The following is a 21,769-nucleotide window of genomic DNA, read 5'->3' as shown; positions in this document are numbered from 1 at the left end:
TCAGGAAGGAGATCTTAAGAATTCAGATTAGTGACAGTATTGGGCTGTACTCACCACAGGGGTGTAATACACGCAAAGGACTAACCATGCTGATACCAGTCATCGTCTGTCTCTTATATTGATCATTTATGATTCTGTTTACAGTCATTTGCTCCTCTGCGTCTGCCCTGTTGACACTGTTTTTGGTTGGGTTGTTTTTTTGGGTTTTTTTTGTTTTGTTTTTTGCATCTTTAGTGTCATTTTGTGTATCTTTGTGTTATACTTTCTTTTGTTTTGGGGGTTTTGTCTCTCATTTGGTGTTTTTATATCTCATTTTGTGCCACACTTTGGGCTTAGTGAATTTCTCTTGTAATCATTTTGCATCTCTTAATCTTTCTCAAATTGGTTAGATCACATCTTATTCTGGGATTTACAATTGTAGTCTGAAGTTCACACACATCATGGACATGAGTAATTTGGGGATTTTAATGATTTCTTTGAAGTGTTCTTTTTCCAGGGTATACATCTATTATGTACTTTACAAAAGCTTACAGGAGCTGGATTTTCTCTAATCCACAAAGAGTCAAAAGTAAACATACAGGCTCTAAATACATACACCAGCACTAATATTTGGTTAAATGTCCTCTGGCAAGTTCCTCAACCAGAAACTTTTGGTAGCTAATAACCAGTTTTCTGACATAATTCTAGTTGGATAAGTGACCACTCTTCTTGGCAAAACTTAAGTTGGCTGGTTTCTTGGTATAGACCTGGCTTTTAAGCATTGTCCACAATTTACAACACAACTTAGTAGGGTTGAGACCAGGGCTTTGGGAAGGGTATTTCAGAATTGAGTGTTAAGTTGTTAAGATGTGTACACACTGGAAGCAATTGTCTCAACATGCATTACTTTCAGTTCACTATTGTGCCTGAAGGAGGTGCAACTAGCATTAAAAAAGGAAAAGGAGAGCCACAAGTGTGCCTATTTATCTGATTATCTGAGTAACTGAAGTACATATATTAGAAGGTGGTATGTGTATATCTACACGTGTGTGAATTTTGTATGGCCATGCTAGCATATGGTTGTCCATATCTTTGTACATTTTTTCAAACAAAGAATCAAAATAATTAACGCAGGATATGTCTGATAAAATACATTGTCGTGACTGTGAGAGAAGATTGTATTTTATTTATCACTCCAAATGCAGCAATATCTTATTTAAAAGCTGCTTAGTCAGACTTTCTAATGTCCTTGTGTCCAAGTCAAATCTGATATCGGTTGTGTTCAGTCTGAAAAGGGTCATATGCATTTTACTCTTAGCTAGTTAGTAGCAGCTACATTGTCAAACTGACTGTTATTTGTGAAGTGTTTTTGTACATGTGTTTTTGTGGGTTATAATTTAACTCAGGCTGGATATTTTTGATGCTCTCAAAACAGTCAGGTAACATTGTTGCTACTAACCTTAACAGGGTGACACTTCCAGCCATCCTTTTAAAGATTACAGAGATTACAGGGCCAAATGTGAGCTTCTTTTTTTTTTTTCAAATAAAGCATAAAGCATTGTGTAAAAAAGTCCGAGCCACCCCACCCTATTCATTCATTTATATTTTGCTAGAAAAAGGAGAACTAGGCTCAGTAATTTATTGAAAGATGTTTGTCGTACATAGAAATACAGTATATAGATGTAGTTTAAAAAAGAGTTTGTGCACTTCTAAAGTACTTTAAAGCCAATAATTTGTATGATCACTTTTATTCTCCAACACAGGCTAAATTTTCTTTAGAAGGTTTCTAGTAATTCTTTAAGTAGTCTTTAGGAAAACCTTTCCAGGCCTATTTTGATGCTGGCTGCCTTTTTTTTTCTGTTCTCTCTAAGCTGTTGCCAATCATTTACTTTCCAGATGGTGTGGCATCATAATTCCACCAATTTTGACAATGTCCCTAATACCACTGAGTGAAATGCAGCTCCAGACCACGATCTTCTCTGCTGTACCTGTCTCCTTGAAGCAAAAAGTTCCCATTCGCACTCATCACTTCATAAGAGCTGTTGCCACTGATTTCCTGTCCAGTTATTGAGTAATTTGGCACACATCAGTCTTTTCTCCCTGTTTTCTTTTCTTAAGAATGATTGCTCGACAGCCACCCCATGGACACCATTTCTGGTGAGGCTTTCGTGAATAGTACATGAGTCAAATGAAGGGACAGATGCATCTCTCAGGTCCTCTGTGTCACATCCTTCTTAAAAATGTGACTTTCAGATACTGTTCATCTGCTGCAGATAAAGGCTAAGACCTATTAAATTCTCATTCGTGATCGTGACGAACTCCAATTGGCAGTTTTCTCTGTGGCAGCATAAAAAGGCAGCATGGAAGTAAAAGTTTGGATGTGTCACCACTTTGCCCAGGTCTGGAAGAAGACACAAACTGTCACCCTTGGATAAAATTGCTAAGGATTTTCAGAAACAACCTAGAAACCACCAAAACTCAACCTTGCCAAGAACTGGACACTGCTAGAACACCAGCGTCCCATCTCCCACGTGAAGCCAGTTTTTTATCATCATAAACTGAGGGTGCAGACCAAGAAAAAAATCTTAAAATTCAGTTTCGCAGTTATCCACATGGAAAAGCCAAATGCACTTCGGAGAAATGTTTTATGGTCAGACAAACATTGAGCTATTTGACCACAATGACAAGAGGTATATATTTGGAGGAGTGCAGTTGAGGCTTTTAAACCTCCGATTTCAAGCATGTTTGCAGTGGCATCATGCTCTAGGGATGTTTTGCTGGTACTTTGCAAAGCCCTAACCTCACCTCTATTGAAAATTTGTTCAAAATGTATGCTTAGAAGACAGGTCCCTGCCAGGAAACCAACCAGTTTAGATGAACTCAATTCTGCCAAGAAGAGTGGTCATATATTCAGAAGCTTACTCCTGACTACCAAAAATGTCTGGTCAAGGTACAACTTTCTAAGGGACATTCAGCAAAAATATTAGTGGGGAGTAAGTATACATTTTAGCTTGTACGTAAAATTTTAACCCTGTGTGAATTAGAGAAAATAAAAGAATCCAACTTGTAATCCCAGTAATTGTTTTTTAAAATCAATAAAGCTGTACGTACCTACTGGATCTGGACACCCTTTATGCAATGTATAATGGATTTATCTGTACAGAGAACGATGTTACAACTAATATACATATGTGCTGAGAATATGACGCTGTTGGGTGGGTTGGGGATTTCAAGGTAACAGTTACAGGAAGTGTATTTTAACCACCTTATAATGGTTGAAAAAACTGAAGTTGTTAGTGCAGTTCTCATCAAGAAAGTGCAAGGTCTCGTTCAATGGAAGGAAATGATTCAATGCACTAAATTCCAAGACTATATTGAATATATACTATAACTGCTCAATCATGTGGCATCTGTAGGACTTTAATCTCTTCAAGTGCTGGACTTTGAAAGTCACTTTTGCTTTTGTCTTCCTTTTGAAAAATCCTTCTCTTATTATTTGCCACCAATACTTCAAGCACTTGGAGCCAGCTGGGGAAGTTCGCTAATGATGTGTCCATGGAAACAAGGCACAGGGTCACATGTGTCTTATCACTCAAGACAGGAAAAGCCCTGTGCTTGATTTTTCTTAGATTTTAAAATGATGTCAAAATACATCAAAATCAAGGAACAGTCTACCTTTTTGGTTTTCCTCATTAGTAGATTTGATAAGGCTTTTGATATTATTCTTCCGACTCCAGCTTTGGAGTCCTTGTCAGTCTATTTTTGTATTACTCACAGGAGGCACTTGCAATCAGTCATGAAAAAAATACCTCTCATAAAAAAATAGAAAAGAAAAAATAAATGAAGAAATAAATAAATAAATCAAATAAACAGGCTTTTAACATTGGCAATTATCCCATCACGACCCTCCCAGTGATCAAGTATCAATTAGGAAAGGCTTTGAGCAGAAAAACAGCAAAATATAAGATTAATTTTGAAGACTGAACTACAGCTCTTATGTTCTTGAATGCCAATGTGTTTACTCAAAATACAGCTGAAGTGCTCTGGTATTGTTTTGGTTTTAATTGGAATGTCAAGAGGCTCTAAAATAGATGTAAAAACTTTTTTTTGTTTACCGTGATTTGAAATAATATGCTAAATTATTTCCATAAAACATGTCTATGTTTTATGGGCTTTATAGGCTTTATAAACAAAGGTCACTCTTACTTAATTTAAAACCATTGTAACACAATAACTGCTCCAGGCTTTTATGTACATTATTGTCAGTAAACTGTGATAAATGAAATCCCCTAATAAGATAAGCTTTGACTTTGTTGACGCTGATGAATAGTATACATTAGTGAATTGCCAGTCCTACGCTACAAGATGATGCCTGCTTGCACCTTCTGCTATGATATCTATAATTAGAAAAAAGCAATGGTATGATTAATGTTCCTGAGCCAGTTTAAAGCACATGCACGTTCACTCGTGTGTCGTGTGAGAAAATTTCTGACGTGTCATAAAAGAAATGACTCCCATATGCTGTGTTTTATCTATTTAATCCTCAGAGTAACATTATATTACTGCAATGAAAAACAGGCCCTGAACTTATTATCAAAGCAGGCGTATTGCCAAGATGTCTAATTTAGCTACATAAAGAAAAGGATTATTTCTATCATTTAAATACTAATCCCACATTTTTAAATTAAATGGGAAATGATTATTAATAATGGATTACCTACTGTGGCCATTATATCCAATTGTGTATTTGTAGTCTACTTGAATTTTTTTGGTTGCAGCATGTTTTCTTTTGTCCCTCTGTCCCACATTGCTCTGCCTGTGGAGAAATTTCATGTTCAACACATAATGTACATTCAGAACTAATACTCTGTATTTAAAAAAAAAAAGAAAGAAAAGAAAGAAAGAAAGAAAAGAAAAGAAAAGGAAAAAGTGAAATATTGTCTTTTTGTATGAAAATGAGACCTCAGTTTGAGAAACCTCTAATGCCTTTTTGGTATTCTGCATAGGGCATACTCTACTTTTATTAAAGTCCCGTTTAGGTGCAACAACGCTGTCAGAGCACCGGAAGAGCTAATTAAGCAAAGCAAAGAAAAAAGTACATGAATCTCAATCTGACTGACAGCTGAACTTGCTCCCCTCTGCCGCTGAGAGGATTATTCTCGGCGACATCCCTCAGCAACAGTCAAATGATGCCTTCAGGTGAACAATGTAAACTTCCGAATTTCACTAAAGTAGCTTGGTTAGTAACAATCAGCATGAAACGGGCAGGGGACAAGACATACCTGTACTGTAAATCAGTGTTGGAAAGCGTTCATTTAAAGGACAGAAAGTAGACTAGTAATTTTACTGACTTAAGTGGAATATGACTAAAAAAGTGACTTGAATATTAATGATAAATGATCAGAGGGACAGCACAGGTTTGAGCTGAAATTAAAGTTGGAGACGCAAGGCTGAGATTGTTTGGACATGTGCGGGGGAAAGATAGTGGATATAAGGGGGAAGCATTTTGAAGATGGGGCTGGCAAGCAGGAGGAAAAGAGGAAGAAGTCAGAGGAAATTCATGAATATAGTGATGGAGGACGTTGGTGTGAAAGATAATAGAGGTGATGTGAAAGTAAGGAAGATTATACGCTGGGCCGAACCCTAAAGGCAGCAGCAGGAGGAGAAATAGAAGTAGAAGAAGAAAAGGGTGCTCTTGTATTCTACCCAACTTGTCATCAGAAAACAAATTCTCTGCTAAACCTACCTCACCCCTCAAAAGTTAAAAAATAAAATAAATAAAATTACTAACATAAAAATATGTAGCCTACATTTTTTAAATTTATTTTTGATTTTCACTTTAAGTCGAGGTAGCAAATGTTGGCCATGTTACACGATAAATGATTCGACTGTTTCGTTTCTATTTCCTTTGCCTTATACTTTTTTCTCCTTATCGGTTAACCCGGCCAGCCATATTACTTACTCGTGTATAAACAGTAACAATCAATCTACGCAGTACACTTTGTTTAACGATCGGTTGTCCACAAAACGGTCAATGCTTAATAGCCATACATCCGACCGTATTCAAGGGCATTGAAGTATCGCGGCACTTCCTATGGCCATATTTGGAGTGAGCATCGGTGGAGCGTGAGCACAGGAAAGCATTTCGAAGGACTAAAATGAGCTTTTGTCTGTCGTCTGTCATAAGAAAAAAAATCCAAACGTTGTTTTCACATAAGTTGACTGCGCCGCGTTCACAGAGGGAAGCAGCGTCCTGCTGCAGTGAGCTTTGATTCACAGGAACTCTGACACGCAGCAACAAAAGAACATTTGACACTGAGAAAACTGTCAGGAGAAACAGGTAAGGTGTTTTTTTTATTTTGAATCATTTAACACCTTACAAAAATCCCCCTTTTAAACTAATTAACCAAAGAAATTAGAAAAAAATGCGTCACACAGCTGCAGACTCATCGTCATTTATAAGGATGTTAAATTGGCACCTGTTGATCTGCATTTCCTCTAGTTGGAAATCATTTAAAATTAGTCTTTTTAAAGGATGATAAAGTTCTGTTGACGCACTGATGATATGAAAGTAGGCTCTACTGGAATAGCACATGAAGGACGACGTGAGGATTTATGCACTGGGCAGCATTTATGGCATTTCTCGAAAAAAAGATCCTGCACAATCTCTCTGCCATATGGCCAAAAGTTGCCCCCACTGATAAACATACAGATCATAAACATGGTGCTGCAAGCTTGATCAGAAGCTCGAGGAAACACTGGTATACATTTAATAATAAATATTCATTTTAGTAGAATTATGTTGGCCTTAAACTCTCACAGGTAGATATGATTGTATGGTATCATCATTAGTATTATTACTACTATGTTTTATGCATGTGGTTTTTATAATTGAGCTGAGGATATAAAGCTGTTTACTCTTCAAATTTCTATAGATACAATGCCCCACACCCATAAAACACACACACACACACACTCAGGAAGATAAAGGTAAGTTGGATTTAAACCTTTTGATTTGTTTTTGTTTTTTTACTACTTAATCATGTCAGTTCTAAAGCTTATTGAGCTTATTTGTAATGCTTACTGAGCTTTATGTATAAATCAATGTTCTGTCATAGAGATGTATGTGAAGCGCACCCTCTCTCTTTCTCTCTCTCTCTCTCTCACACACACACACACAAACACCGACTTCTCTGCTTGAAGCGTCTTTTTCCCCAGTGAAAGCCGCAGCAATAGTGAGCTGGTAATTTACCTGAGCTATTTATATTGACAATAATTACATGTACAGCAGATTAAAAGGGTAATAAAAAGGATTATATCTCATTATTCACCATCTGTATAAAACTCGAAGCGCTGGTGGTGTATGAAACAAAACAAAACAAAAACAAACAAACATAGTGATTCTCAATTTTGCAGAAATCATCTCCAGTTCATAATTCCTTGCTCTCTGTGGCCTCCCTTCAGCTATCTCCTTATGAGCCTTGCTGGTGCAGGTCATAGCCCCACTTTAGAGTCATGAGTCCATTAGACATTAATTAATCGTTACCTCTTTTTATCATACAGGGCCTCAGTGGTTATTACTCACAAACCTGTCTATGTAAAAAGCAGCTTGCGCACACTCATAGAGGCATGACAAAAGGTTATGGTAATGCTGTACAAACAGAGTATTCAGATGTTTGGTAGTACGCCATTAATTACAGCCTTTGTGAAGTGTTGCATGTCTTCAGAGAATCGTATTGTAGCTCAGTGTCTTGTAGATGCAGATTGATGTTTTTGCGTAAACTATAGAGCATTATTGCCGCTGCATAATAAGTCAGTGGTTTCTATTTTTGAGAGTAGTGTTACTGCTGCTGAGCGCTTTCAGGGTGACAAAAGATGCATTGTGTGTAGTATAATAAGCAGGGATTTTCACTATTGTTTAAATTTTATATTTTGTGCGTGGCTGTCAGTGGTTTTTGCTGCCTTACTGTGCTGCAGATGCCCTTTACAAAAGCTCTCTGCCGTCAATTCCTGGGATTTTCTCTGGCAATCAATTTCCAAGCCGGAGTGCCTGTCATGTGCCTTGACAACACCGACTCTGTTAGCTCCTGGGAATAGACAGCTAAATGTTCAGTGTTTTTTAGGTGAATCATAGATTAGGTGTTATCTGCAGGTGCATACAGGAAAGGTCACTACGATGTAATGTCTGCACTTTTTCCCATTGATCCCACTGAAAAGATATTACAGAGAGCTGGCAGTTTAATCCATTTAGCCTTTTGTGTCCCCAAGGGCCAGCCACATAATAACATTCCAGTGACGAGGCTCTTGGATTTGACTTAAAGGTGGTTTTTAACACGGGCAACTCTGCAGAATAATCTACTTAGAGTTATGATATGATCTGAATGTGTAAGCTGCCATGCTTAAATTAAGTTTTGAGGAATATGCAGGTCAAAATAAGCACGTCTTGTTTTATTCAATTACATAAACTGCCACAAAGGGATGGTTAATTGTTCCCTTTTATTTCAGCGACTCAAGGGGAATGTAATAGCATTTCAACTATGTTGATCGAGGTGTCTCTTTAGAGCTGTTGTTAATCAACTATTGCAGAACGCGCTACACTTTTTTGAGGTTATTGATTTTTTATTCTTTCGCTGTCTTTTGGACAGAATTGAAAATATCAAATGGGACCAAGTTAAAAGTATGAACTGTAGTTATTAGCTCATGAGTCACACTGAAATATTCTCAGGACTGAGCATTAGGTGAACTAATGACTGGCACTAAATAGGCAAATGTAATGTCAGTATCAGCTTTGTATTTTGCAGCATTAAAGTGAATGCATTATAAAACCCAGGGTCTTTTTTTCAGCCCTTGCAGAATTCCATTTACCTGTATTTACCGACTCCTTTCCGCTGCTGTTACCATAGAGACTAACCATCCCTATCAGCAAGTCGCCTTTGGCTGCCGGGCTCATTGGATCTCACAGGAAAGAGACACTGGTGAGCCAGTGTTTCCCTGGCTTGATTTCGGCACCAGTGTAGTGAGAAAGGCATTTGCTTGGCTTTGACAGTGTTTCCTTGGCAGCTGGCGCCACACCAATAGTGGCACGTCGACCCATTTTGTCACTATGGGTTGACAGCCGAGACAGAGTGAAATCAGCTGGGAGAAATCCACTCCCGTAATTGAAATGAGTTCACCTGGGAGACAGCTGCTCTGCGGCGCCTGCTACCTGTCAACAGTCCACGCTTGCCAGTCTGCATGTAGTAGATATAATATGATGCCTGAGCAAGTCTTCCACTGGTGGCGCCATAGTGTGGAAGTTGAAAGAGATGCCTCGGGTATTTCAGCTGTGTGGCCTTTGTAAGATGTCATCCACAGAGCATAACTCTGTTAAATAGATGCTCTGCAATAAAGCTGTGACAAGTGGCAAGTGCACACGAAGCCAGCTGGAACATAACATTTATGTTACAATTAATGCTTTTTGAAATTTTTCTAGGCTTGAATTAATTTTTTTATTTTTGTGATATTAACTGACTGACTAAAAAAAACTTTTTTTTTTGCAATATCTGTTTTTTATACAAATCATATAAATATTTGCTTTACAAGTACAAAGTATCCCATACATACCCTCAGCATGAGCCTTTTCTTTTTCCACTGCACTGTGCTTTCTGTTCCGAATGCTTAAATCTCTGGATAACTGCAAAACTTGTCATTGTTCACTGTCACTTTCCTCTCACCTACAACTCACAGTAAAGAACTGGAAGGACTTAACTGTTGTTTCCTGTCAAACACTGAAGAAGCAACATTTAAGCTCTTGAAAAAAGCACCCTGAAAATTAGGCCACAATTGCTTCTTTTATAAGCTACTTTTTGGCAGTCAACCAGGAAACCTAGTAAATTACAAGTGTATCATATGAATAGGAAGCAAACTAAAAATGCCTCATTTATAGCACCACTTGAATATAGTGTGGTCTTTGATTATCATGCAAAAAAAATGTCAATATAAGTCAAACAAATAAGTGTTAATAATTGCATTTGTAGGGGACTAGGAGTCTTAACCCTACTGATCAAACATATTTGAACATTGAGAATCTCAAAACCACGGGAAGTCATTCGATTACGAATAACTTTTCTTCTTCGACTGCTTCCTTTAGGGGTCATCGCAGTGGTTCCTCTTCCTCACCATATCCCTAGCATCACCATCTCTAAACCATATATCATAGCAGGTCTTACAGTTTACTCAAATATTGTAAAATATGAAAAAAATAATGGTGTTGTCGAGGCTGGCTGTGTGGCAGGCAGGAGTCGGATCAAAACACAGGACTCTAAAACAAGAGGTAAACTAAAACGCAGCTTTATTGCTGAACTTAAACTAACTACAAAATAATGCAGGTCAAAAACCAAGGAAACCAAAACAACAAGTCTGCTATGGGGATAAATGTCAAGGGAGGACACAACAAAGACAGAGGCAAACTGAGGGTATAAATAGACAAGAGGAGATTGGGGTAGAGTGGAAACATCTGAGAAAACACAGTTGAACTGAATCTAACTAATGAGACAAGGGGGTGCAAAAGTAGGAGGTAAAATAGGAGATAACAAACACTGGGATCAGGACTAAGACATACAAACTTGAATGAGAATTAAAAAGGGATCCCAAAGACAGCACACTGAGAAACCAGACCAACACAGGGACACGACAGAGGAGACAAAAAGGCACACAGACATACTGACAAGCCTAGGGCAGACTGGACAGGAAAGACAAGGATAGAAGGATAGAAAACAAAACTCAAAGAAAGACAAACACACAAACAAACAATATAATACTTCAAAGGACAAAATATAGAAGTTGAATGTTTCATTTCCCAAAAGAACAGAATCACAAGTCCACAACAAAAATTAGTTTTAATTAAGTGCTGGCTCGAAGTGCCCAGGACCAGGAAAGATTATGTGAGGATATTATAGTCAGGAGTTAAAATTACATTTTAAAAACATGCAATCTTTATTAGTCCTGTTGTAATTGCTGGCATGTCTATATGTACAATCACCACCACTGATTCAAAACAGCAAATTTACGCCTTATCGCTACCATTTTGGGAAACATCGAAAATTGCTAAGTGCGTCGAAGTAGAGGAAATTCCAAGAGTTTCCCTCTGTGGTGCACTGGAAACAAAACACTGATGTTATCTAGCAGAGAAGAAGTATCAACGCTTGAGTCTAACAAAGTAAAGTGTGAATTCTCCATGTGGACAACAGATGCCAGCCTCCAGGATCGATAGCATACTCTCCTTTGGCACAGTCAATGATGCAACTTCTACCCCGAGCTTCTGGCTTACTCCGAACCGGAAAGCCGACTGCATGCTGCTCTCTCTGTGCAGTTGGCCTGGTGCACCGACTGACAGTCACACACACAAATACAGTATGTTTCATTTTCTGGATTCATTTGGTGTAAGCAAATTCAATTCAACAGGCAACCTTCATCAGCACCATCCTAAAAAGACAAAAAAAAATCAACATTGCCAGTAAAATGGGTGCCATCAGCTCAGAATCTCTTCCCACATACCCACCAAGCTAATTATCCTCTAACGTTGATATTGTGTCTTGTAAAAGTCAGAACAAACCCTTCCCCTGGCTCACTCTGTTTCTTTCTCGTCGATGCGCAGACACTGGCTGTCAAATATTGAAAAGGAGTCTGACTGTTTGAGGCTGTCTGACTGTCTTCTGAAACAACTTCTCCATCAATCAGACCCTCTCTCCGTTGTGTCCTTGTCATTTCTTTTTTTGAGTGTTCTGTCTCTTCTTCTTTCACTGTTTTTCGTGGCACAGACACTGTTGCAGTTGCACAAAAGCCACTCATTCATCCAGGTGGAGCTGCAATCTCAGTCCCTTTTATACAAATTTCACATCAAAATTTAAAAGCCATAAGCAGTGTCGATGGGAAGATGTGAAGGGGATTCTTGATACTCTCCTCATCAGTTACTAGACAGATACAAGCTGCGTGATTAATGAGGTTGCAATCATTGTAAAGCCTTTTGACATGAAGAGTGAAATGAAAAGTAAACACAACTATAAGCTGTTTTGCTGCTGCGGTGATTACAAATGTAATGTTAGTGCTCAGAAATGTGGCAGCTAATAAGTGTGCTGTGTTCCTGTGAAAGTTTGGTAATCAACATCAGTTAAGGCTGAGCAAATAATATTCTGCTAAATCACAATTTTTCATATAATTCAAGTGAATGAATGACAGATAAGAACTGCAGAGGCCTGAAGGTATACCCCTGTGGCTGATCCAGGCACAAAAGAGGGAGGACAGGTGGTGATCAGGCAGGTAACTATTAATCACGTTTCCAGATGTCTACCTCTGAAAACCTCCTTATGACTTTTACATCCTCTAGATCAATCTTGCTGACCAAAGCTCATTTCCTGTCATGTGCTGTCTGAGGTAAACAGTTCAAAACATGGTTTGGGCTTTTAAGGAGAGGTCAAAGTGGAATGCTGCAAAGAAAAGGCGTGTGCTGAATTCATAACACAGTAAAAAAAAAAAAAGGTCTTAATATGGTCATTTAAGACTATTTTACTTTGTTGCTTGCCACTCTTAAAACTCCAGGAAAAACCAGTATGTTAACATCAGAGGTGAGACACACCAGCTACCACAAAATACAATGTGATCACAATATTTTGACATTTTTCAGTATGGTAAGTATTGCAATAACATATAGTGAGATTTGTAACCTTCTTCAACTGCAAATGATGTCCTCAAATTAAAAGTTTGTCAATATCTGTTTTATCAAAAAGATAAAGCTGTCTCATTTGATGACACTGTCAGCAAAACCTGCCATAAATGTTGAGTTGAGTGCCCTTAGGTTGTCCTCATTGATAAAGACTAATTCAGAATGACAGCAAAATGTTGGCAATCTGTCTGCATTTATAAATTAGATTGTGAGATATGCAAATAATTGCTATCTCTTTGAGGAGGATTGCTGTCAGTCCAAGCCTATTTAGTCACCACAAGTAGTGATCGGTACCAGGATGTAAAAAAACCCCCAAAACAATTCCATGTAATTACCATTTAGCCACCAATTTATTTATTTTTTAATTGTGACTGATGACTCCTGTCACTGAGCCATTATTAGGAGCTAGCTTTATCAAGCTAAGTGTGTCCGATGTTGGATTTATTTTGTTTGTTTGGTTGTCTTTTTGGGCCGAGTCAATTTGCTAACGTAATCTCACAATAGTGGTGTCTGAGATGAGGCTTCTTTTTCTTAGTATTTAAATTTATTTTATAAAATATAGATATTTAGTGTCCTTGTATGAAAAGAATATCACCATGCAAAATATCACAAAATGATGCTCTATTGATATTTTTCCGGTACCCCTATTATGGATCAGTAACAAATTGATATGATGTTATATTTTGCCTTTAGAAATTGGTCAGCAAGGTTGAAATTGGTTAGAGTGTGTGTGAAACTGAAGACTGGAAATAGAGTGAAAAGAGTTAACCGTTCATCTGATATCACTCTACAAAACAAGACAGGAAATGAAATACAGCAGGATAATCATCGTCTCTTGATTGTATTTTTAAATAATCACTAGAGCCTAGAATCACAATTAAAAATAAAACATGTTTAATCATCCACACCCTAACTTTAATATTAAATTGCAAGCATTTGTAGATTAAGTCCTAATAAACAGCACGTGCTTCCGACATACATAATGAAGTTCTTTGCTTGACTAAGACAAAAAAAACTGAAGCTTAAAAAAATATTTTTGTGTGCCATAGTTTTGGAGCAAACTGTGGTTATAGGCTAACCACAGCTGATTTTTGATATTCTTGATATTTTAAGCTTTATATTGTGGTTCCTTCACATATTTGTGTTATTCCTTTACATGGTGAAAATGACAGCATGTGATATTTCCATCCAGAAGAATTTGTTTGATTGTTTGGCTCTGCACGGAGCTGTGACAGCATATGATATTGTTATTAGGACATATAATTTAGTTACACTTGAAAGTCACTATGAAGCCAAAATGAGAATTCACTTTATGGCAATTGGCTTTGAGAGAGAACTACTCAGTCTCAGAGAATCGCTTAGCAACACAGTGCCAATCTCTTTCAGGATGTTGCATAGGCTCAGATTTCTAAATTCATATTTCATACTCATGACAGCCCGAGGATAGCTTTCTTTATATATGCTCAGATGCCATTTTTGAATTTGTTAAAAAAAAAAACTGTCATGTTATGAAATAACTATATAAGAAATTAACTATTGGACATAATCTTGTTTAATTAAATGTATTATATGCAAACAACTCTTAGTTATTGTTTGCAAAGATAACAGTCAACCTGGTTTCATCCTGTGTAGCTCAGCTGTCCACTCATTGAATGCTTCAGTAGTGTGTGTGGCATAGCTTGATGAATGGCTCCTTAGTTCAATAAGTCTAATTAATGCTGTTACAAATGGGTCATTTACAAGTTAAAACATTCATCATCCAGAATAATTGAATGACCAAGGTCAGTTTGAGATCACTAAGTTCCTTTAGGGGATTTTGTTTTGTTTTTTACCCAGATGGAATTAATAAATAATTTTTTGTGATCCTGACTTTCTAGCCAAAAGACAGATGACAGGACTGATAGCACTTGTCCCAAAAATGAATATAAAACGACAGAAAGCAGCTGGTAGTCTTCTGAGCTCCAACCTACAGGGAATTGCCAATCTCTGATTTCTCAAAATCCACCTATCATTAGTCACCACATTCCGTAATATCTGTTTTGTGTAATGTACATAAAACAGAAGGTAAAGGCAGCCAGTACAGTTATCAGTCTGTGAGCTAAGCCAAGAAGAGCAGCTGAAGCTGCCAGCATCTTATTTACTAAGAGACGCAACACTTGCTATCAATCTTATTAATCAAATTTAAGCGACAAAACAATAACGTTAATTGCCAAGAAATGCAAAACAATCCTGTGTAAAAGTTGCAAAATCTCGAGATGTTAAAATTCCCATTCATCACACAATGCTGAATCCCCCAAAGTGCAGCTACATCATAGCTACATCAGCCACCCATTATTTGTCTATATTTTGCTAGGAAAATTGGGAATATAATCTTTATTTATTAAGAGATTTATTGACCAATAGTGTTCCATTGTGTGTTTTTCTTTCCGTTTACTGCACTGGCAGTATGTTTGGGATTATTGTTAAGCTGAAAAATGAATATGTTGCCAATCAAATCAGGAATTGTTGGGTGGATCATGCACATACTGCTTAACATTTGAACTAAAGAGTTCAAATTTGCACTCATCCCTCCATAAGATCTCATAAGTTCTTGTGTAATTTGGCATACCTCAGAACAAATTATACTTTTGCATTAGGCACCTAGTAATAACGTGCCTAAAGGAATTAAAAATCATTTTTTTAAGTTGTCTTATTTGTCTATTTTAAGTCAACATTAAGTGGCTTAAACAAACAAACAAACAAACAAAAACAAATCAATTCTTCGAAAATGGTCAGGTATGAGAACTTGAATAATTACGTTTACATTAATATTTACTGCTTTCATGTAAACTGGTTTTGATTATGCAAGATGTTTTCCCCAGTCACTGCAGGCAGGGTTAATACATGCTAGACAGATTAGCAGCAAATTAAAAGGAAGTGAATAACACTGATTATGTTGATACAATAGTAGTTGATAAGGAGTGGGATACATAAGTATTGTATGTAAGAGAAAGTCTGCCCAGGTCTATGTGTTATATATTTGTCAAAATCATAGCTCCATGAAAATTTATGTGTGCCTGCTGAATTATTGTGACAGCCTGTGCAGACACTGACTTCTAAAATGTATAACAGGAACAAATACTTGGTTAACGTGTGTATAGCTGTCGGTGTTAGTGTCTGCAAGCGAGTACAATCCTAGTCTAGAACAAAGTGAACAGTCAGTTTGTACTTGATGTACTGGAAGCAGGAAAAAATGTGGATGACTTAGCAAAGGAGCAAATTATAACAGCAAGCAGCAGGGTCAAAGCAGCCGGTTTTGTGATATGCAGTTGTTAGTACCTAATAAGTACCTACTAATTCCCAAGAAGGACAAATGTTAAGCCCATTATAGGTTTTGGGATGGCCATAGCTCACTGACGCCTGTGAAAAGCTAAGGCTGGCTCATATTGTAGTGTGAACATGGTGTGATGATCTGGCTAAAGTTCTGCTAAGAAATCCTTGTTCCTGGCATTCATGCAGATATTACACTGCCAACTACCACTTACCTAAAATGATTGTAAACCAGATACCAGATACCAGTAAAGTGGAAACTCAGTCCAGTCCACAGATCTCTACCTCTTACTCACGTCTGGTTTCCTGACACGCTAGAAGATCAAGCGAAGTCTGCGCCTCGAGGAATCTGAACTGTTTTAGCAGTACGATGTAGAATTGCATAAAATTACATCCGCACAAAGACCAGGTCTATAATTAAGACATTCATTTCCAAATTTAGTTTCTACGTAACTCATTATTTTTTTAACATATATTTTATGGTTCTTTTAATTATAAAACATCTTTTGTGACCATTACTTTTATGCAGCCTTGTTTTTCCACTCTCTCTTTTGTTTTGCATATTTTTTTACAAAGTGCAGTGGAAAAAATAGGGTTCAATTGGCTCTGAGCAGGCCAGACATAAAGGTGAAAGATAAATTGCATACCCTGCAGCATCGGTTAGGTGCAGACAGAAATAGAACACAGCTCCTGTTGAGGAAGAGAATAATTATGTTAAAGGTGAAAGAGGGTGATTATGCAGCTGATTAAACTAAAAGAAGCCTTCAGACCAAGTGTATTTCTAGAAACAAGTAGTTTTATGAATATTGTCTTGTACCTAAAATCAAATGTATTATGACAAACCTTCCCAGAGTTGAGCCTGCAAATTACTAACTCTCAGGGGTTGCAGCGAGTTGCAGAGTCTTAACATGTGCTTCCTGTCTCCACTCTGCAGTGAAACATCATGACTACGCTGCTGGACCTAAAAAGTAGTGTGCTGAGGCAGGTGCAGAGGAGCCAGTCGCTAAGGAGCCGAAGGGAACCTCCTCCTCCGACTGCCAGCAGCCCCCTCACACACTGTCCTGACCCCTTACCTCGCAGGTGAGTCAGCCGGATGCACATACATGTACAAATAGTACCACAAACAAATAAACAAACATTCAATCATATATGTTCACCGAGAATAAGATTTCCATACCCGCATTCCACGCCACCTCTGGGGAAAAGGACTTTTGTTAGGCAGAAAGATCGACCTGGAAAGGATGTGCAGCAAATTAGGGATATTAAAATGTACCAACGAGTGAAGAGAGTGTCAAGGTGGAGTACATTGAGAAGCTCGTGAATGATGAAAATGAAAAGATGGATGGATGGATGGATGGATGGAGGAAGGTTAGTGAATCACGTGGTTAAAAAGATGGTTGGCCCAGGTAACACATCTGTGCAGGGATGGAGATGTCTAGGAGAGAGGGCAGTGAGCTTTTTATTCAGACTGTTTAACACAAAGTTGGAGAGTCAGAGGATGTTTGAGGAGTGGAGAAGAAGTGTACTGCTGTTGATTTTCAAGAACAAGGATGTGCAAAGGAATAAAATGGTTAAGTTGGTTAAATTTTGAGAATATGGGAAAGAGTTGTTAAAGATATGTTAGAAGAGTTCAGTGAGCAACAGTATGGCTTTATTCTGAGAAGGAGCACTACAAATGAAATATGTGCTTTGAGGGTGTTGATGGAAAAGTATAGAGGTCAGAAAGAGTTGCGCTGTTTCTTTGTGGATCTAGTGAAAACATATGATAGGATAACATGAGAACATCTGTGGTGTTCTATGAGGAAGTCAGGAGTGTAGAGAAGTATTCTGTGCAGGAGATGTTTGAGGACAGCAAGGCAGTGGAGAGGTGTGTGATAGGAGTGACAGATGGGTTCATCAGGCATCGCCTCGGAGCCCCTTTTTGTTTGCAATGGTAATGGATAGGCTGACAGTTGAGCTAAGTCTCTGTGGACTGTATTTTCATAGACATTGTTGTGGTCTGTCTGAGGTGGAGGTATCCTCTAGAGAGAAGACAAATGAAAGTCAGGAGATGCAAGACAGAATACCTATGTAAATGAGAGGGAGACAGGTGTTACAAGAAGCTGCAAGGAGCAGAGGTAGTGAAGGTGGATGTGTTTAAATGCTTGGTGTCGACCATATAAAGCAACTGACATTGCACTAGAGAGGAGAAGGAGAATAGAGTGAAAATTTACAAGATAGTAATTAGAGACCTGCTGTGATGAATGATCCTGGAAGAGTTGAAGATGTTAAGGTTTTCAGTGAGAGCAACCAGAACAGTCAGGATTAGAAATTGGTATATCAGAACAGGTTGAGTGTTTTGGAGGCAAGGTTAGAGAGGCAAGGTTGAGATGGTTTGGAAACACTGAATATTGAATTGCCAGAGAGGAGGAAATGATGAAGACCACAGAGAAGATTCTAGGATTTGATGAAGAAAGGCATGCAGAGTTATCAATAACGTCTATCTAATTTTGGGTCATGTTATAGCAGCCTTCAAATCTAATTATGTGTAAAAACAAAATGTTGCTAGGCAACCAGGCGTGCAGCAGTAGTAGTTTTACATTAATTCCTTTGGGGTCAAAATGACGTACCCGGCAGTTTTGGGTAAAAGTGTCATGGTCTCCGTGCCTGCCCGGTCGGCCCCACAAGGCTACAATTGCTGTTGCTGTTTTCTCCCTCTCTGCCTGGGCGGAGCTCACTGTGGGCTCCCGCCCTTGGCCCACACACACACCTGACAACACTCACCCATCATCACCGGGAGCACTATTTGAGGCTGGAACACAGATCCTCTCGTCGCTGGATGATTGTACCCCTAACATTCCCCCCCGGACCTGCGACCTCCCTGCTGCGGGAAAGTGTGTGAGTGTGAGAGAAGAAGACGTGAGCGAGTTACCCTGTGATTTCCCCCCCCCCGGAGTTTTGGATCCCTTCACTGTACATATATTGCACTGCACTGTAAATAAACCACACCTTGGAGATACCTTACCGCTCTGCGCTTGAATCCCTGTACCAGATCGTGACAGAATCATCCAGCCACGGAAATGGATTCAGCAGACCCAGCGGTCTCGACTCCCACCCTCGCCACTTTGGCCGCGATGCTGGCACGCCACGAGCAGATGTTCATTCACCTTCGAGCAGAGCTCGCGAACCTCACACAGGCCGTGGCTCGGCTAACACCGCTACCGGCCGCTCCTCTGGTCGCCGCTCCTCCGTTGGAGGCGCCAGTTCCAGCTGTAAGTGTCGCGCCACCTGTTCACGTTGACAGATTCCTCCCTACTCCCAGGGCTTTCACGGGAGAGATTGATAAATGTGCTGGTTTTCTCACTCAGTGTGCCCTTCAGTTTCGCCAGCAACCGCAAACCTTTTCTACCGATGGTGCGAAAATCGCTTATATCGTCCAGTTACTCCAGGACCGTGCTCTAACCTGGGCTCAAGCTGCGCTTCAGGCGGAGCCGGACATCACCTTTTCTGACTTTCTTACTAAGTTTAAAGGTGTGTTTGACAGGAAAGCCACAACTGCCACCGCCGGCCAGCGCTTGCTTGCGCTTAAACAAGGTAAACGCAGCATGGCTGATTTTTCTATTGACTTTTCTACCTTGGCTGAACAGGCGAAATGGGGGGAAGAGGCCCTTAAAAGTGCATTGCTCACTAATATTAATGAGGAAATAAAGAATGAACTAATGCTCCGTGAACTGCCTTCCTCCCTGGATGCGCTTCTGGTTTTGTGTATGCGGGTGGACGATCAGGTGCGCGCACATCGGAGCGCACGCGCGCGTTCGGGGCATGCCCCGCTGGACTTTTGTGGGACCCCTACTGCAGCCCATGGGTCGTGTGACGCCGACACCGGGGATGGGGAAGAGCCCATGCAGCTTGGGCGCTCACGGCTGTCGCCCGCGGAGCGCCAGCGCCGTCTTGCCTCCGGTGAGTGCGTTTATTGCAGCCGTAAAGGCCACTCTGTCTCCTCCTGCCCAACGCTGGCAAAAGGGCGCGCTCACCAGTGATCGTGAGGGTGCTGGTGGGCGATCTGTCGAGTGAAAGCCCTCTCCCCAGGCTTCTTTTGCCGGCTACTCTGCGTGTTCGGACTGTTTCTCATTCTCTCTCCGTTCTCATTGACTCTGGGGCTGAGCAGAACTTTATTGACACCTCACTCGCCGCCAAACTGAACATCGCCTTGGAGCCTCTGTCACGCCCCCTCCGCGTTCACGCACTGTCGGGCCAGCGCCTGCCTGACATCACTCATGTTTCTGAATTCCTTTCATTATCTCTCTCTGGCAATCACGCAGAAAGGATTTGTTTTTTTTCGTTTAAGGCTCCTCTCACTCCGCTGGTTCTGGGTCACCCCTGGCTTGTCCTCCACAACCCGCATATCGACTGGGAGAAGGGTGCCGTACTAGGTTGGAGTGTGGCCTGCCATATGAACTGCCTCCGGGCTGCGGCTTCCCCCGTTTCGCTCCCACCCACGGCCTCGCCGTCGGATGCCCCGGACCTCTCGATGGTTCCGCGGGTTTATCATGATCTGCGGGATGTTTTTTGTAAGGATCGGGCGCGGTCCCTTCCCCCGCACCGCCCGTACGATTGTGCCGTCGATCTTCTTCCTGGAGCTCCGCTGCCGTCTAGCCGCCTGTACAGCCTCTCCCGGCCTGAGAGGGATGCTATGGAGCGCTACATCTCGGAGTCGCTGGCGGCAGGGTTGATTCGCCCCTCCTCTTCCCCTGTCGCGGCTGGGTTTTTTTTCGTGGATAAGAAGGATGGTTCGCTGCGGCCGTGTATTGACTTTCGGGGCCTTAATCAGATCACTGTTAAGAACAAATACCCTTTGCCGTTGCTTTCCTCCGCCTTTGAACTGCTTCAAGGCATGACCGTCTTTACCAAGCTGGATCTGCGCAACGCTTACCACCTGGTGCGCATCAGGGAGGGGGATGAGTGGAAGACCGCGTTCAATACGCATCGGGGCCACTTTGAGTATCTTGTGATGCCGTTTGGGCTGACTAACGCCCCCGCAGTGTTTCAGGCGATGGTTAATGATGTCCTTCGTGATTTTGTTAACCGTTGTGTATTTGTGTACTTGGATGACATCTTGATCTTTTCTAAGACACTCGAGGAGCACAAGGTCCATGTCCGGCAGGTCCTGCTACGCCTTCTGGAGAACCGGCTCTTTGTGAAGGGGGAGAAGTGCGATTTCCACGTGGCGTCAGTGAGTTTTCTGGGCCACATTATCGAGAAGGGGGACTTGCGGACTGATCCGGAGAAAGTGCGGGCTGTGGTGGAATGGCCTACTCCTCCTGATCGCCGCCAAGTGCAACGTTTTTTGGGATTCGCCAACTTTTACAGACGGTTCATTCGTGATTTCAGCAGAATCGCTCTCCCTCTCACTAAACTCACCTCTCCCAAGGTTCCCTTCCAGTGGGATTCTGCCGCTCAGCGAGCCTTCGCCCTGCTCAAGGACAGGTTCACCACCGCTCCCATACTCCGGCAACCGGACCTTACACGGCAGTTCGTTGTGGAAGTGGACGCGTCGGACTCCGGGGTTGGGGCAGTTCTGTCTCAACAGATGGACGGTAAGCTGCACCCGTGTGCCTTTTATTCTCGCCGTCTCTCCCCAGCAGAGTGTAACTATGACATCGGGGACCGGGAGCTTCTGGCCGTCAAGCTGGCCCTGGAGGAGTGGAGACATTGGTTGGAGGGAGCAGCACAACCATTCATCGTCTGGACGGATCACAAGAATCTGGAGTACCTGCGCTCGGCTAGACGTCTCAATTCCCG

General features: G+C 40.6%; 1 protein-coding gene across 2 annotated transcripts in view; it reads left to right on the top strand.

Annotated features, from left to right (window-relative positions):
• The first annotated feature begins 16,931 nt into the window (after positions 1-16,931).
• The window catches only part of baiap3 (BAI1 associated protein 3), a 40,125-nt gene continuing 35,287 nt past the window's right edge, over positions 16,932-21,769 (top strand). For both annotated transcript variants that reach the window (XM_085352670.1, XM_085352669.1), the window contains exon 1: positions 16,932-17,068. In XM_085352670.1, the coding sequence (XP_085208796.1) occupies positions 16,932-17,068 (137 nt within the window). The remainder of the gene's footprint in view (positions 17,069-21,769) is intronic.

Source organism: Diplotaxodon limnothrissa, linkage group LG4 (assembly GCF_057381915.1).
Source record: "Diplotaxodon limnothrissa isolate DT_005_m linkage group LG4, D_limnothrissa_male_GT1.1, whole genome shotgun sequence".
Taxonomy (NCBI): Eukaryota; Metazoa; Chordata; class Actinopteri; order Cichliformes; family Cichlidae; genus Diplotaxodon; species Diplotaxodon limnothrissa.
Note: the sequence above shows the minus strand (reverse complement) of the source record. Positions and strands in the feature narration are given on the sequence as shown.